Source organism: Oncorhynchus mykiss, chromosome 18, assembly GCF_013265735.2.
Source record: "Oncorhynchus mykiss isolate Arlee chromosome 18, USDA_OmykA_1.1, whole genome shotgun sequence".
In the NCBI taxonomy this organism is placed as follows: domain Eukaryota; kingdom Metazoa; phylum Chordata; class Actinopteri; order Salmoniformes; family Salmonidae; genus Oncorhynchus; species Oncorhynchus mykiss.
In genome coordinates, this window is record NC_048582.1 from 47,533,680 (window position 1) to 47,548,617 (window position 14,938).

The following is a 14,938-nucleotide window of genomic DNA, read 5'->3' on the forward strand; positions in this document are numbered from 1 at the left end:
ATGTCCTCAATTAGTAAAGGCGAGTGAAGTCAGGTGGGACCACTTTAGCCCATAGACAATGAAACCAATGTGTGCGCGTCCTCCGCTATCATTACCACCAGTGGGCCAGCGCCTCAGAGAGCAGATACTACTTGTGCCTGTTGTTCACACCGGTAAGAGGTTGTGTTCGTAAATTACATCTGGAGTGCCATGGTGCGCACTCGAGCTTGCAAGCGACTTCGAGACACAAACGAGAGCACCCCTCACTCTGACAATTTTACCAGCCCCAGCAGAGCTGTTTAGGGCTGTGTTCATACTATCTTGATCGTTAGTGACCAACTGTGCTGCTAGCAACAATTTCATACCGTTTTTTTAACCAACTTTTGCGGACACCTGTTGTGTTCAAAGGGTGTTGCGCGTTGGTAAATCCATCAGTTATTCTGCTCTGACACTCAAAACGAGTAGATAACGTCAATGTACCAAACGCACCCGACCGGAGTCGTTTTTCTCAACGTTGCTGGAATTACACGTGCATCCACTTCTATCAGAACAATTAACAGCCTGAACAATTAACCGCCTGAACATTACCAAACTTATTTAAGATCAAATAAGCCTCAAGTAATTCGACACTATCGTAAACCTCCATATTAAAAATGATTTATCTCACGCAAGCAGATTTTGGGCGGAGTAAATTCTCACTCCATAAGGGCTGGACCATACGATATAAGTACACCTGACCTGCACGCTTTCCGGAATTTAATAGACTGCACAAGACCAAAACAAATCATATTTCGATAAATGTATACGTTTAACAGACTGTCTGCTCTGCAGTTGGTTAGTTAGCGTCGATTCGTAGCTACGAAAACTCCCTCATCTGTCAACATCACCACCGGGAAATGTGACGTTACTTTCTGCCTGGAAGTGTAGGAGTTGGTGGGCTCATATAGGATCAAACTGTCCGTATCAGACCCCTGGTATGGTACCAATAGACCTGCTGTGATATGTACTTTTCTATCCACTCGTCTGCTCATCCATGTTGGGCTCGTTAACCAGTTTTGCGGTCTGCTGATGAAATGGGTCACACACACAGCTGGTAAATAGCTAGATCGGAGGGATCATTTAAAAGTCCAGTTCTCTTCAATGACTGTGTATTTTGGGGACATTATTTTCATACACTGGATAGTGGATACGCTTGGTGGTGTTGTTGAGTCAATGACGACATGCTCCACTAATTTCCCGGCGCTGTAACATGTTTGTAGTTAAAGTTCCTGGCAACGTGCTAGGCTGTTAACTACATAGGCATCTAGCTTGCTAACTAGATATCGGTGACTGCTCATCTGCTCCGGACGCCCAAGACTGGGGGAAATAAAAGTAGTCCGTTTTTTCGAAAATCATGAACAATTGCGAATACCAACAAATCGAACCGCTGTCACTTCCGACCCCGCGACCCGCAGCTGTTGAAGAGGAGGAGGAAAAGGCACGGAGAAAATGGGAAGTTTTCCCCGGAAAGAATCGCTTCTACTGCGATGGACGGTTCATCTTGGCTCAACAAAGCGGTGTCCTGCCACTCACCCTCGGCCTCATTCTGGTCACCACCGTACTGTTCTTTGTATTTGAGTAAGTACAAGTTCTTTTTTTTTTTTTTTTGCATTTCTTTGACACAAAAAATAATGTTTGCCATAGCCAAGAAAACAATGGCACAGGTTTCAACAAACCATGGTAAATTTGGTTGTGTCTGGCACTTTAACACAGCAGATTCTGGAATAGAATAATAGTTTTAATACCAGGAAGTCATTACATCTTCCTGCAAGTGTCTTGCTGAAATGCGTTGCATCTCCTGAGACTATGCTACAGTGGTGATTAAAAAGTGAGTTGTCTAAAACCAGATCCCCTCTGGGTGGTTGAGAAACTCTATTGTACTATTTGTGTGTCCGTCTGGTTTGACAGCATTTTCAGTTCCTCATGTTGAAAATGAGAACTAGTCCTTCATGTGGTTAATCGGTGGCCTGTTTGTTTCTGCACTCAATCTTGACCCCTTTAGTTTCCGGGTGAGAGGAAAAAAAATACCTTTTAATGAAGGCAGGCTACACTGCGTTTATACAAGCAGCCCAATTCTGATAATTATTTTTCAGTACCCACTGAAACGTCACGCACGGGTAGTCGCCCATCAATCAGTATGTATTAATCAGCCACTGAAATAAGCTCTTAAAAAAAAAAATATATATATATATATATATATATATATAATTTTTTTTTTGTTGACATTCTCATTCGTTTACAATGTTTTGATTATTGCTTGAACAGTCCCTAAGATTATATTTGGTTGTGTTCGTTGTAAAATACCTATTTTAAATGCATCAGTTGTTAGCTAGAATGCTAACTCTCATAGACAGGCTGGTATCGAAGCTAGCCAAATAGCTATTTTACTGGTTGACGTGTTTTTGAAGTGTAATGCAGTTGAGTGGCAACGATGACACAATTATATTTAGCAGAACATTCATACAATACTTATAATCCAATTTTCTAATTGAAAAGTTGTGTGTGTGAAATGCACTCATAATCAACATGTAAATAGTTTTTATTCATGTTGGCTGTCTGAATGACCTGTGTTTTCCCCTATGGTTGGGATATTGTGAATAGCAACTCTTAAGTATTGCTGAATGTGATTCTTCTGGAGAAGCACTCCTGATCTTGTGCCGATAATGCTCAGTAATGTTCGGAAGACATTGTAAAAATAAATAAATAAATAAATACTTAAGCTCACCATTTGAGCTCCACACATATTATCTGTAATTAGCAGTATACGTAACTAGCAGTTAACATATTAGCAGGGAGGGGTTTCTGCAACCAAATTGTGTGCACATCGCCCCGTGCGGGAAAGTTTGCAAACACAAAGGGGCCTATTTAGTCTTGATCAGATCAGCTTTTTTTTGCCAGTAATTGGGCAAAAGATCAGAATTGGGATGCCTGTGTAAACACAACCTTAGTTTTAACATAAGGTAGTCCACTTCAATTGTTGCTGAATATGGTCTTTTTTTTAATTATTTTTGTCCTGTCATCACAGCTGTCCCTTCCTGGTGAAGCACCTGACTGTGTTCATCCCAGCGATTGGAGGAGTTCTGTTTGTGTTCGCTGTCATCTCTCTCCTGCAGACCAGCTTCACTGACCCTGGAATCCTGCCCCGGGCCACGCCGGACGAGGCCGCGTACATTGAGAAGCAGATCGGTAAGGGCAACAAGTACACATTTGAAAGAACATTCTTACTTTCCCAGCTTTTTGCACTTATTCACCTACACTGCCCAAGTGACAGCGTTTGTTTTCCTGTTCCATATTCTGGGCTGTTTGTTTTTGCACTGGTTTTGAGACACTGTAGCAGCAACATGTACGTTAGTTTCCTGTTTTTTTTGTTTGACGCCATGCATTATTCAGCCAGCAAATGGTTGAACCTCCATAATTACAGGCTTCCTCCTCCCTTGAGAGAACCACACACTGTCCCCTCTGACAGAGCATGGCGGGAGGGATGGATGGCTGGAGGTCTTTGAACTGTTAATGACTGCTTGTTGCGGTGTGTGGTCAGCCCCCTGGGCTAATTGCCTTTGCTGTTTAATTGTGTGAAAAATAAGACACTCTGGCCAAATTGCAGTGGGATGCCACTAACGTCTCTCGCTCTCTCACATTCACACCAGTAGCGGTAAAATCAATGGGGAAGCCAAGCTATCTGTGAACATATCGGAATCGGCCAATATTAGCTAAAAATAACAATCAGTATCGGCCGATGTTAAAAATAATAACACCACGTAAAATGTTGCGCTACACAGCATTCCTAACCTAGCCCACAATGTCTGCTGTGTGGATCGAGCAGTCAACAAGTCCAGCAGTCATTTGTTAGAGTAAGAACATTTTAGTGAGACAACTTAAAGCAAAAATCCATTAACGGACAAGAGAATGGAATTCATTGCCCTTGACAACCAACCGTTCTCTGTCGTGGGTGATGTTGGCTTTCGCCGACTGGTCGAGCATCGGTACACACTACAATGTGCGCTATTTTTCAGATTTTGCCCTACCGGAGTTACACAGTAATAGCGTCACTGTTATTAGCTTCATGACATACTATGGAACGCCATTTGGGTCTTTGCGTGTAAAAAAAATATATACAGTAGCACTGTCAAAGCTGTACAAAAAGTCTGCAAACACCGGCCACGAACGATGTGTTTACAATACCGCGCTGGTAATAAAGCATAATTTGTTCGACCGCAACTTCTGGGGTAGCTAGCTTTAGCTTGGTAGCTAGTTTTAGCTTGGTACCTAGCTAGCACCAATACAACCAGCCTGAAAACAGTAGAAACTGCAGTCATTTTCATTATTCTTAGCAATGATTTAGGAATCCTTGTAAGTATTAGCTAGGTAGCCGCTTGTTGTTCGCCTCATGCCCCCTAATGGTTTGCTCCTTGCTGTCCCAGGTACATTGCGATGACCAGTTTCTTCAGAATGTCTCTGTTTTCATTCAGCTGTTTGTTGTGCCTCTGGACACTGATCACTGTGACCTGGCCGAGAGCCTCGTTGATCCGGACTCGACCAAAGAGCTTAGTTTCAGGCTTGCCATGTGTTTTTGAGATTTTCCATGACGGTCAAGGGACCTGTCCAGGTTTGCAAGATCAGAAAAACCAGTGGTGGCCCAAGGGTTGTTGTTCAATCTTGTGTTCTTGTCAAATAAAAGTTATGACAAGCAAAACAGTTCTTTAGCCTAGCGCTCCCAGCTAGCCAGCCGGTTCTATTGGAATTCTCATTGTTACAAGGTCAGGTGCTCCTCTCCCCTGCACAATATCCAATTTTGGAGTCGCCCTCCCATTCTTGATTTTCAGCTGCTGCTCAAATAAACTTGTTTTGATCCAGAAACTCCATATCTGCATCCATAGCTAGCTATTGCAGGACACAGCTAACGGTGACGTTTTGCTCTGGTGTGATTTGCCAAATCCAAACTGGCCTCTTTTTGACTTGTTTTTTGTTTAGTTGCTGCACCTAGACCATTCAGAGTTGAGCGTTTGGCTTCCATTTTTATCAATTGAAGCCAGACGCTAGCTGGCTTCCTTTGCTGTTGAATTCAATGCTATGGGTGGCAACATAAAGTTATACTCTTTTTGACCAGACATATGCATGGGTTACACACAGGCTACTGAGACAGAGGGGTGCTGTTTTCCTCGCTCTGTTTTCTCCATTGAGATATAGATTCAGCCTGGCCACTTGCAAATTGAATGAAAATGATGAAACGCACAGAGATGAAAAATACATTTATCTATTTTTTTTATGGGGAAGGCTGGCTTCCCTTGGCATCCATGAATACACGCCACACACACACAGCTCAGAGTAGCCAAAACTGTTTAAAAAATGTGTCATACTCTCTGCAACATGGTTTAAGTCTAATGTTTTACATATCTGCTGGTTAGGCCTATCTTCCTAAACCAGATGACTACACCCAGAAAGTTCTTATCAAGAGTATCATACTTAGTTCTGACTAGCTGCCTAATATTCAGATGTCATTGTGACGCAAAGTTGTTCTCTTGAGAGTACCTTACACTTTACTGTGAATGAGCTCATGCCATGGTGTGATCGAGCCAGCCTATTAATACATCAAATTGCCTCTCATCTGAAACTTTCTGCTACTATGGCTGCGTTTACACAGGCACCCCAATTCGGATATTTTGCCTAATTTATTGGCAAAAAGACCAATTGGTGGAATAAAAATATCAGAATTGGACTGCTGTATAAACACAGCCTATGGGTCTGCTAGGCAGGCATCACACTTCCATACACATTACACAGAGCCTGAGTTGATTGACTGCCACCCCTTTGATTTCACCTTAATGGACACCACTCTGCCAGCAATTAGGCCTAACGCCACTGCCTGGATCACAGCATGGACACACACACACACACACACACACACAGCATAGGTTTTACTATCTTTGTGGGACCTAAAATTTATTTCTATGAAACATCTTATTTTACCTAACCCCTAATTCTAAAATAGGACAATGTTCCTTGTTTTACCATCCTTGTGGGGACTTTTGGGGATTTACAGTACCCACAAGGATAGTAATACACACTAATATACACACCTTCTGTACTATGTCTCTTGATCTGTCTTTCTCCTCAGATAACTCTGGCTCTTCCACCTACCGACACCCTCCCCGCACCAAGGAGGTGGTGATCAACCAGCAGGTAGTGAAGCTCAAGTACTGTTTCACCTGCAAGATGTTCCGGCCACCGCGCACCTCCCACTGCTCCCTCTGTGACAACTGTGTGGGTAAGGACCGGAGACCAAGGGGGGGCGTTCAGCACGGAACACAGGGGGGGGGGGGGGGGGGGGGGGATCAACACACTGACATTTATGAGACTGAATTATTTAGGCTACACTACACAGCCTGTTACTGAGATTGTTTTGTTGAACAGTCTGCCGGTCTTATAAAGAGGATTTATTAGTTCTCTCCATAAAGATGATGGTCAACTCTGAAAGCAGGGTCTCTTAAAATGTTTGGACTTTTCTACAAATTAATTTTCCAATTGAAAGGGGCTTGAGAGCTTGGCCTCAATGTCAATAAGATGTCCTTTGTAGATATTTGTTCATTTTCTTCCCCCGTCTCACTTCCTCTCCTCCAGAGCGATTCGACCACCATTGTCCATGGGTGGGGAATTGTGTTGGGAAGAGGAACTATCGTTTCTTCTACACCTTCATTGTCTCTCTGTCCTTCCTGACAGCCTTCATCTTCGGCTGCGTCGCCACACATCTAGCACTGAGTACGTAGTCGACACATCTAGCACTGAGTACGTAGTCGACACATCTGACCACTGCCCTGGCTTGTGATGTTGTATGAAACTGCTGAGTGGATCCTGATATTTTCCTGTCATGGTTTTCTGTAACAATCTTCAATTGCTCTGTCCTCAGGGGCACAAGGGGGGAGAGGCCTTATTTTTGCTCTTCAGGAGAGTCCAGCCAGATATCCTTTTACCAAGACTCTGTGTGTCTAGGGTAACCTACCTGATCCCCTCATAATACCACTCCCTGCCTCGAGTAGTGTGGTGTTAGGGCACCTAAACTGTCATTCACTTCACTTTCTTGGCTGTATTGCAGAATAAGAATGAGTCTCTTTGTCCAGCTGATGTCTCTGATGATATTTAGATACTCAAACCATAAATGTTGTCTTTGACTTTTCTTCCTGCACTGCTGTGGAGCTGGTGATTTGCTTCTTATCAGTTTGGTCCATATTGGGCCTCTCAGGCTTCCATACCTACCTGGTTGCTTCTAACCTGACCACAAATGAAGATGTGAGTAAATAACAATGAGTGTGATGTCTTTTTGTCACCTCTGGGATATGTGTAATACACTTTAAAGGTCGAATGCAGCTGTTTTAATCTCAATATCACATTTCTGGGTAACAATTATTTATCTTACTGTGATTGTTTTCAATTAAAATGGTAAAAAAACAGAGGCAAATAGCTTCTTAGTAAAGGGCATGTTCTCAAGCAATAATTTTGCTTGGACTGTCTGAGTGGAGAGGAAAACTGAATATGGGATTTTATTGACAGAGGTTTGGAACTCTTTCTTATTGGTCTATTCATTAATTTACTGCATGGTGATGTCACCATGAAAGGCAAACTCCATCCCACCAAAACAGGCAAACATTTCACTAAAAGACCATTATCATAATTTTTAGTCACAGCATTATTCCAGCCTTATAGTGTGGAAAATGTATACATACACACACATACATCTACTTTGTGAATGACACAAGTCATTTTTCCAACAATTGTTTCCAGACAGATTATTTCACTTATAATTCACAGTATCACAATTCCAGTGGGTCATAAGTTTATATACATTAAGTTGACTGTGCCTTTTAAACAGCTTGGAAAATTCCACAAAAGGATGTCATGGCTTTAGAAGCTTCTGATAGGCTAATTTACATAATTTGAGTCAATTGGAGGTGTACCTGTGGATGTATTTCAAGGCCTACCTTCAAACTCAGTGCCTCTTTGCTTGACATCATGGGAAAATTAAAAGAAATCAGCCAAGACCTCAGAAAAACAGTTGTAAACCTTCACAAATCTGGTTCATCCTTGGGAGCAATTTCCAAACGCCTGAAGGTACCACGTTCATCTGTACAAACAATAATATGCAAGTATAAACATCATGGGACCACGCAGCCGTCATACCGCACAGGAAGGAGACTCGTTCTGCCTCCTAGAGATGAACGTACTTTGGTGTGAAAAGTGCAAATCAATCCCAGAACAACTGCAAAGGACCTTGTGAAGATGCTGGCGGAAACGGGTACAAAAGTATCTATATCCACAGTAAAACGAGTCCTATATCAGCATAACCTGAAAGGCCGCTCAGCAAAGAAGAAGCTCCCAAGGATGAACTAGACTTGTGGAGGTCCACTTTTTTTTTTCTGAGGTCTTGACTGATTTCATTTCCCCATGATGTCAAGCAAAGAGGCACTGAGTTTGAAGGTTGGCCTTGAAATACATCCACAGGTACACCTCCAATTGACTCAAATTATGTTAATTAGCCTCTCATAAGCTTCTAAAGCCATGACATCATTTTCTGGAATTTTCCAAGCTGTTTAAAGGCACAGTCAACTTAGTGTATGTGAACTTCTGACCCACTGGAATTGTGATACAGTGAAATATGAGTGAAATAATCTGTCTGTATACAATTGTTGGAAAAATGACTGGTGTCATGCACAAAGTAGATGTCCTAACCGACTTGCCAAAACTATAGTTTGTTAACAAGACATTTGTGGAGTGGTTGAAAAACGAGTTTTAATGACTCCAACCTAAGTGTTTGTAAACTTCTGACTTCAACTGTACATGTGGTGACGTGTTTGTTGTGCCTGATCCGTGACAAATGAACTAAAACTGGTCTAGGATGAGGACTGATGGTCAATCTTGTGTGTCTCTTTTGTTCCCAGATCAAAGGCTCGTGGTCGGGGAAGAGTGAGGCGGAGGACACCGGTAACCCCTACAGCTATAACAACATCCTGACTAACTGCTGCTCTGTACTCTGTGGGCCCATGCCTCCCAGGTGAGACTCGGCCTGGTTTATAATGGATCTTTGATAAGGTTTGAGTCAGTCCATTTAGGATGTGATTTATTTATTATTTTTTACTTTCTGAATAAAATATACTCCATTGTGTTCTAAGGATTTATCTACTCCTTGAATTGACTGAACAGGAAACTGAATTCACCCTAACATGCTGACCAGACCGCATGTTGATTTTGTCCACCCACACCAGATGCGATCAGGACACGAAATATCAAAAACCTTATTAAACCAACTATATTCATTTGGGGACAGGTTGAACAGCATTAAACATTTATGGCAACTTAGCTAGCTTGCTGTTGCTAGCTAATTTGTCCTGGGAAATAAACATTGGGTTGTTATTTTACATGAAATGCACAAGGTCCTCTACACCGACAATTAATCCACAGATAAAGGGGTAAACCGAGTTTCTATTAATCTCTCCTCCTTCAGACTTTATATAGAGGTTGGCAACCAACTTTAAGGTGCATTACCGCCACCAACTGGGCTGTTGTGTGGACCTCAGTTCATATTTTAGTTACCTACGTCGGTGTATGCTCCTAAAAATCAATGAGGAGACGAGAGAGGCGGGACTTGCAGCATGTCAAGCGTCACAAATAGAACCAAGTTCTATTTTAGCGCCTGACTACGCAGACGCTTGCGAGCAATGATTGAATAGTGTGTGTGTGTGTGTGTGTGTGTGTACATTTGTAATGCTTCCGCGAGCAGTGTGGTCAGCATGTAACCCTGAAGCCTAAACTTTCTGTCTAACCTGTTTCCTCCATGTTGTTCCGTGTCAGTTTGATTGACAGGCGAGGCTTCGTGCCAGTGGAGCAGTCATCGCAGACAGTTTCCATGGAGATGGTGCTGCCCATGCCGGCTGCTAAGGAGATTAAAGTGGTAGTAGGGCCCACGCCATCCCAGCTGCCCCCCTCCCGTGCCTTGCAGGTTCCCTCCTCCCCTCTACCTGCAACCCCCCTCAGCCTGACTGGCAGGCCCCAGTTTAGTTGCCTGTTCTAACACTGTTTGGCTGTTGTGTATGGGGTCACCCTCTCATGACAGTCTCAGACCAGTGTACTGTATTACTGTTGTTCAGGATCCAGTACAGACCAGTGTACTGTATTACTGTTGTTCAGGATCTGGTATTCAGGACATTACATATGGTGGTGTTTCCTGTTCCTGGTAGCCCAGTCTACACCAGACTGTTGGTTGTTTACCGCTGAAAAGACCATCTCTGGAACAAGGAAGTGAAACCGCCTGCTAGGCCATGTTTGACATGGGTGTAGCTCAACCGTTAGTTACTCACGTCATTCTGTGCCTTAACGTTATAACCAGGCAACTCGGTGTTATGTCTTTCAGTGAAAGGGGAACCCAGCCTATATATCTGAATCATCCACTTCCTAGTTTGGTTAGAGGTTGAGCCGCTGTTTTGAGGTTCAGGAGAAACGTAAATACTAGGGAGTTTATTAGAACATGTTTGTTTCCAAAGTGTGACTGCCACTGGGCTATTTAGTTCAGTCTTATGGTAGTGGCTCTCTCCAACCCGTCAGACTGTCTGCCTCTTCCAAACCAACAGGCCTTTTTGCTGTTTACACTCAAGCAATATACAGACAAGCTGACCTAACCTTGGTTTACTTTAAGGATACAAGGGCTCAGTCTTGTCTGCTGGGAGTTTGATTATTATATATATTTTTGCACAGAAGGAGTTAGACCATAGACTATGTTCAGTATTTATACTTTTTAGCAAAACACATGTTGGTAATGGAAGTGCTTACTGCTGAGAATGTACCTGTAACACATGTTGGTAATGGAAGTGGTTACTGCTGAGAATGTACCTGTAACAAACACATGTCGGTAATGGAAGTGGTTACTGCTGAGAATGTACCTGTAACACGTGTTGGTAATGGAAGTGGTTACTGCTGAGAATGTACCTGTAACAAACACATGTCGGTACTGGAAGTGGTTACTGCTGAGAATGTACCTGTAACAAACACATGTCGGTAATGGAAGTGGTTACTGCTGAGAATGTACCTGTAACACGTGTTGGTAATGGAAGTGGTTACTGCTGAGAATGTACCTGTAACACGTGTTGGTAATGGAAGTGGTTACTGCTGAGAATGTACCTGTAACACATGTTGGTAATGGAAGTGGTTACTGCTGAGAATGTACCTGTAACAAACACATGTCGGTAATGGAAGTGGTTACTGCTGAGAATGTACCTGTAACACATGTCGGTACTGGAAGTGGTTACTGCTGAGAATGTACCTGTAACAAACACATGTCGGTACTGGAAGTGGTTACTGCTGAGAATGTACCTGTAACAAACACATGTTGGTAATGGAAGTGGTTACTGCTGAGAATGTACCTGTAACACGTGTTGGTAATGGAAGTGGTTACTGCTGAGAATGTACCTGTAACAAACACATGTTGGTAATGGAAGTGGTTACTGCTGAGAATGTACCTGTAACACGTGTTGGTAATGGAAGTGGTTACTGCTGAAAATGTACCTGTAACACATGTTGGTAATGGAAGTGATTACTGCTGAGAATGTACCTGTAACAAACACATGTCGGTAATGGAAGTGGTTACTGCTGAGAATGTACCTGTAACACATGTCGGTAATGGAAGTGGTTACTGCTGAGAATGTACCTGTAACAAACACATGTCGGTACTGGAAGTGGTTACTGCTGAGAATGTACCTGTAACAAACACATGTTGGTAATGGAAGTGGTTACTGCTGAGAATGTACCTGTAACACGTGTTGGTAATGGAAGTGGTTACTGCTGAGAATGTACCTGTAACAAACACATGTTGGTAATGGAAGTGGTTACTGCTGAGAATGTACCTGTAACACGTGTTGGTAATGGAAGTGGTTACTGCTGAAAATGTACCTGTAACACATGTTGGTAATGGAAGTGATTACTGCTGAGAATGTACCTGTAACAAACACATGTCGGTAATGGAAGTGGTTACTGCTGAGAATGTACCTGTAACAAACACATGTTGGTAATGGAAGTGGTTACTGCTGAGAATGTACCTGTAACAAACACATGTTGGTAATGGAAGTGGTTACTGCTGAGAATGTACCTGTAACACGTGTTGGTAATGGAAGTGGTTACTGCTGAGAATGTACCTGTAACAAACACATGTTGGTAATGGAAGTGGTTACTGCTGAGAATGTACCTGTAACACGTGTTGGTAATGGAAGTGGTTACTGCTGAGAATGTACCTGTAACAAACACATGTCGGTAATGGAAGTGGTTACTGCTGAGAATGTACCTGTAACACATGTTGGTAATGGAAGTGGTTACTGCTGAGAATGTACCTGTAACACATGTTGGTAATGGAAGTGGTTACTGCTGAGAATGTACCTGTAACGCATGTCTGTACCCAAGTGCTGTTTTCATTTCTCTCAATCTGGACACTGACATGCAGAAAGAGTCGGAATGTTTTATTGACACACATGGAGTTGTCTTTGTTTACGGAGTGTGGACACTTTCCTCAATGTTGTCTGTATTTGTCTCTGACGTGAGTCTGTTAGTGTAGTTGTGTGTCATAGTATAATGTAATGGTCATGTGACAGAAGCTACATACATTTTTACATTTGAGTTATTTAGCAGATGTTGTTTTTCCTGAGTGACTTACAGGAGCCAATAGGGTTCAGTGGTTTGTTGTAGTGTATTCTAAACAGATGTTAACTGCTCGGGTACCTGCTGCCCTCCAGTCTTCATCTCTTACTGGTTTCTTATACTTTTACATTGTTTTATTTGTCTTTTAAATATTTGTCATTTTGGAATATATATTAAGTCCATCTGAAATGTACTGTATTAAACATTGCATTTTAAAAAATAATAAATAAATGTACTTATTCCCAAATGAGTTGTTCTCAATAGACACATTATTTTATTTGTATGTTTTCTGTGTTAAGACCGATTTAATCGGCCAATTTGATTTATTTGTAATAATGACAATTACAACAATACTGAATGAACACTTTTTTATTTTAACTTAATATAATACATCATTAAAATCAATTTAGCCTCAAATAAATAATGACATGTTTAAATAATGCAAAAACAAAGTGTTGGCGAAGAAAGTAAAAGTGCAATATGTGCCATGTAAAAAAGCTAACGTTTAAGTTCCTTGCTCAGCACATGAGAACATTTGAAAGCTGATAGTTCCTTTTAACATGAGATGTCAATATTCCAAGGTATGAAGTTGTAGTTATCACTATTTGTCTCTATACCATTTGTATTTCATATACCTTTGACTGACTATTGGATGTTCTTCTAGGCACTAGTATTGCCAGCCTAATCTCGGGAGTTGATAGGCTTGAAGCACAGCGTAGAGCTTCTGGCAAACGCACTAATTTTCTGTTTGAGTGCTTACGAGCCTGCTGCTGCCTACCACCGCTCAGTCCGACTGCTCTATCAAATCAGACTTATAATATAACACACACACATACGAGCCTTAGGTCATTAATATGGTCTCATCCGGAAACTATCATTTCGAAAACATTTATTCTTTCAGTGAAATACGGAACCGTTCCGTATTTTATCTAACGGGTGGCATCCATAAGTCTAAATATTCCTGTTACATTGCACAACCTTCAATGTTATGTCATAATTACATACAATTCTGGCAAATTAGTTCGCAACGAGCCAAGCGGCCCAAACTGTTGCATATACCCTGACTCTGCATGCAATGAACGCAAGAAAAGTAACACAATTTCCCTAGTTAATATTGCCTGCTAACCTGGATTTCTTAAATAAAAATGCAGGTTTAAAAAAATATACTTCTGTGTATTGATTTTAAGAAAGGAATTGATGTTTATGGTTAAGTACAATTGTGCTTTTTTCGCAAATGCGCTTTTGTTAAGTCATCCCCCGTTTGCCAAAATTGGTCTTCACCCAGTTTGCAACGAGCCAGGCGGCCCAAACTGCTGCATATAGCCTGACTCTGTTGCATAGAACGCAAGAGAAGTGACACAATTCCCCTAGTTTAAATAAATTCATGTTAGCAGGCAATATTAACTAAAAATGCATGTTTAAAAATATATACTTGTGTATTGATTTTAAGAAAGGCATTGATGTTTATGGTTAGGTACACATTGGTGCGACGACAGTGCTTTTTTCACGAATGCGCTTGTTAAATCACCCGTTTGGCGAAGTAGGCTGTGATTCAATGATAAATTAACAGGCACCGCACCGATTATATGCAACGCAGGACAAGCTTGATAAACTAGTAATATCATCAACCATGTGTAATTAACTAGTGATTATGTTAAGATTGATTTTTCTATAAGATAAGTTTAATGCCAGCTAGCACCTTACCTTGGCTCCTTTCTGCACTCACATAACAGGTAGTCAGCCTCACCACCCCCACACTAGGAGGATAACTGTCTGGACTTTGCTGTGTTCTGTGCTGGCTGATGAGCCAGGCAGGTTGGTGAGATGGTCCCGGGGAGAGGTAGAGCGCAGTGCAGGGTGTTTGGCTGGCCTTATCCATCTCTGTGGCTGCTGTGTCTGCATCCGGTCAATTGATGAAGTGAATTTAATGTCATTCACTTATTTGACATTTCTAGGGGCCCTTTTTCTGCGTCTCTTTGCAGTCTGTTTTTATTGGTGCCTGTCTGGCTGGCTTCTCACAGTGCTGCTATGTTTCTTCCTTTACCCCATCAGGCTGCATCCCATCACACACCAACTCAATCTCCAGACTTGAGAGGTTTGGAGTATCAGACTCTCAAACTGAGGAAAGGTATAATGGGACACTCGTTGTACTTTAATTGCTATAGTTTCCTTTCAAGCTTTGCCTGTGCAGATACACTCATGCTTAAATGCGCAGATACACTGAGCTCAAAGTATTGGAACAGTGAAATTG

General features: G+C 42.0%; 1 protein-coding gene across 1 annotated transcript; it reads left to right on the forward strand.

The window, feature by feature from the left end:
* The first annotated feature begins 97 nt into the window (after nt 1-97).
* On the forward strand, nt 98-11,667 carry LOC110496397 (palmitoyltransferase ZDHHC18). Its single transcript, XM_021572275.2, has 8 exons — nt 98-1,596; nt 3,044-3,204; nt 6,134-6,283; nt 6,637-6,774; nt 6,923-6,974; nt 7,200-7,302; nt 8,949-9,061; nt 9,859-11,667. The coding sequence occupies exons 1-8, from the start codon at nt 1,373-1,375 to the stop codon at nt 10,076-10,078; spliced, it is 1,161 nt and encodes a 386-aa protein (XP_021427950.2). The 5' UTR covers nt 98-1,372; the 3' UTR covers nt 10,079-11,667.
* The last annotated feature ends 3,271 nt before the right edge of the window (nt 11,668-14,938 follow it).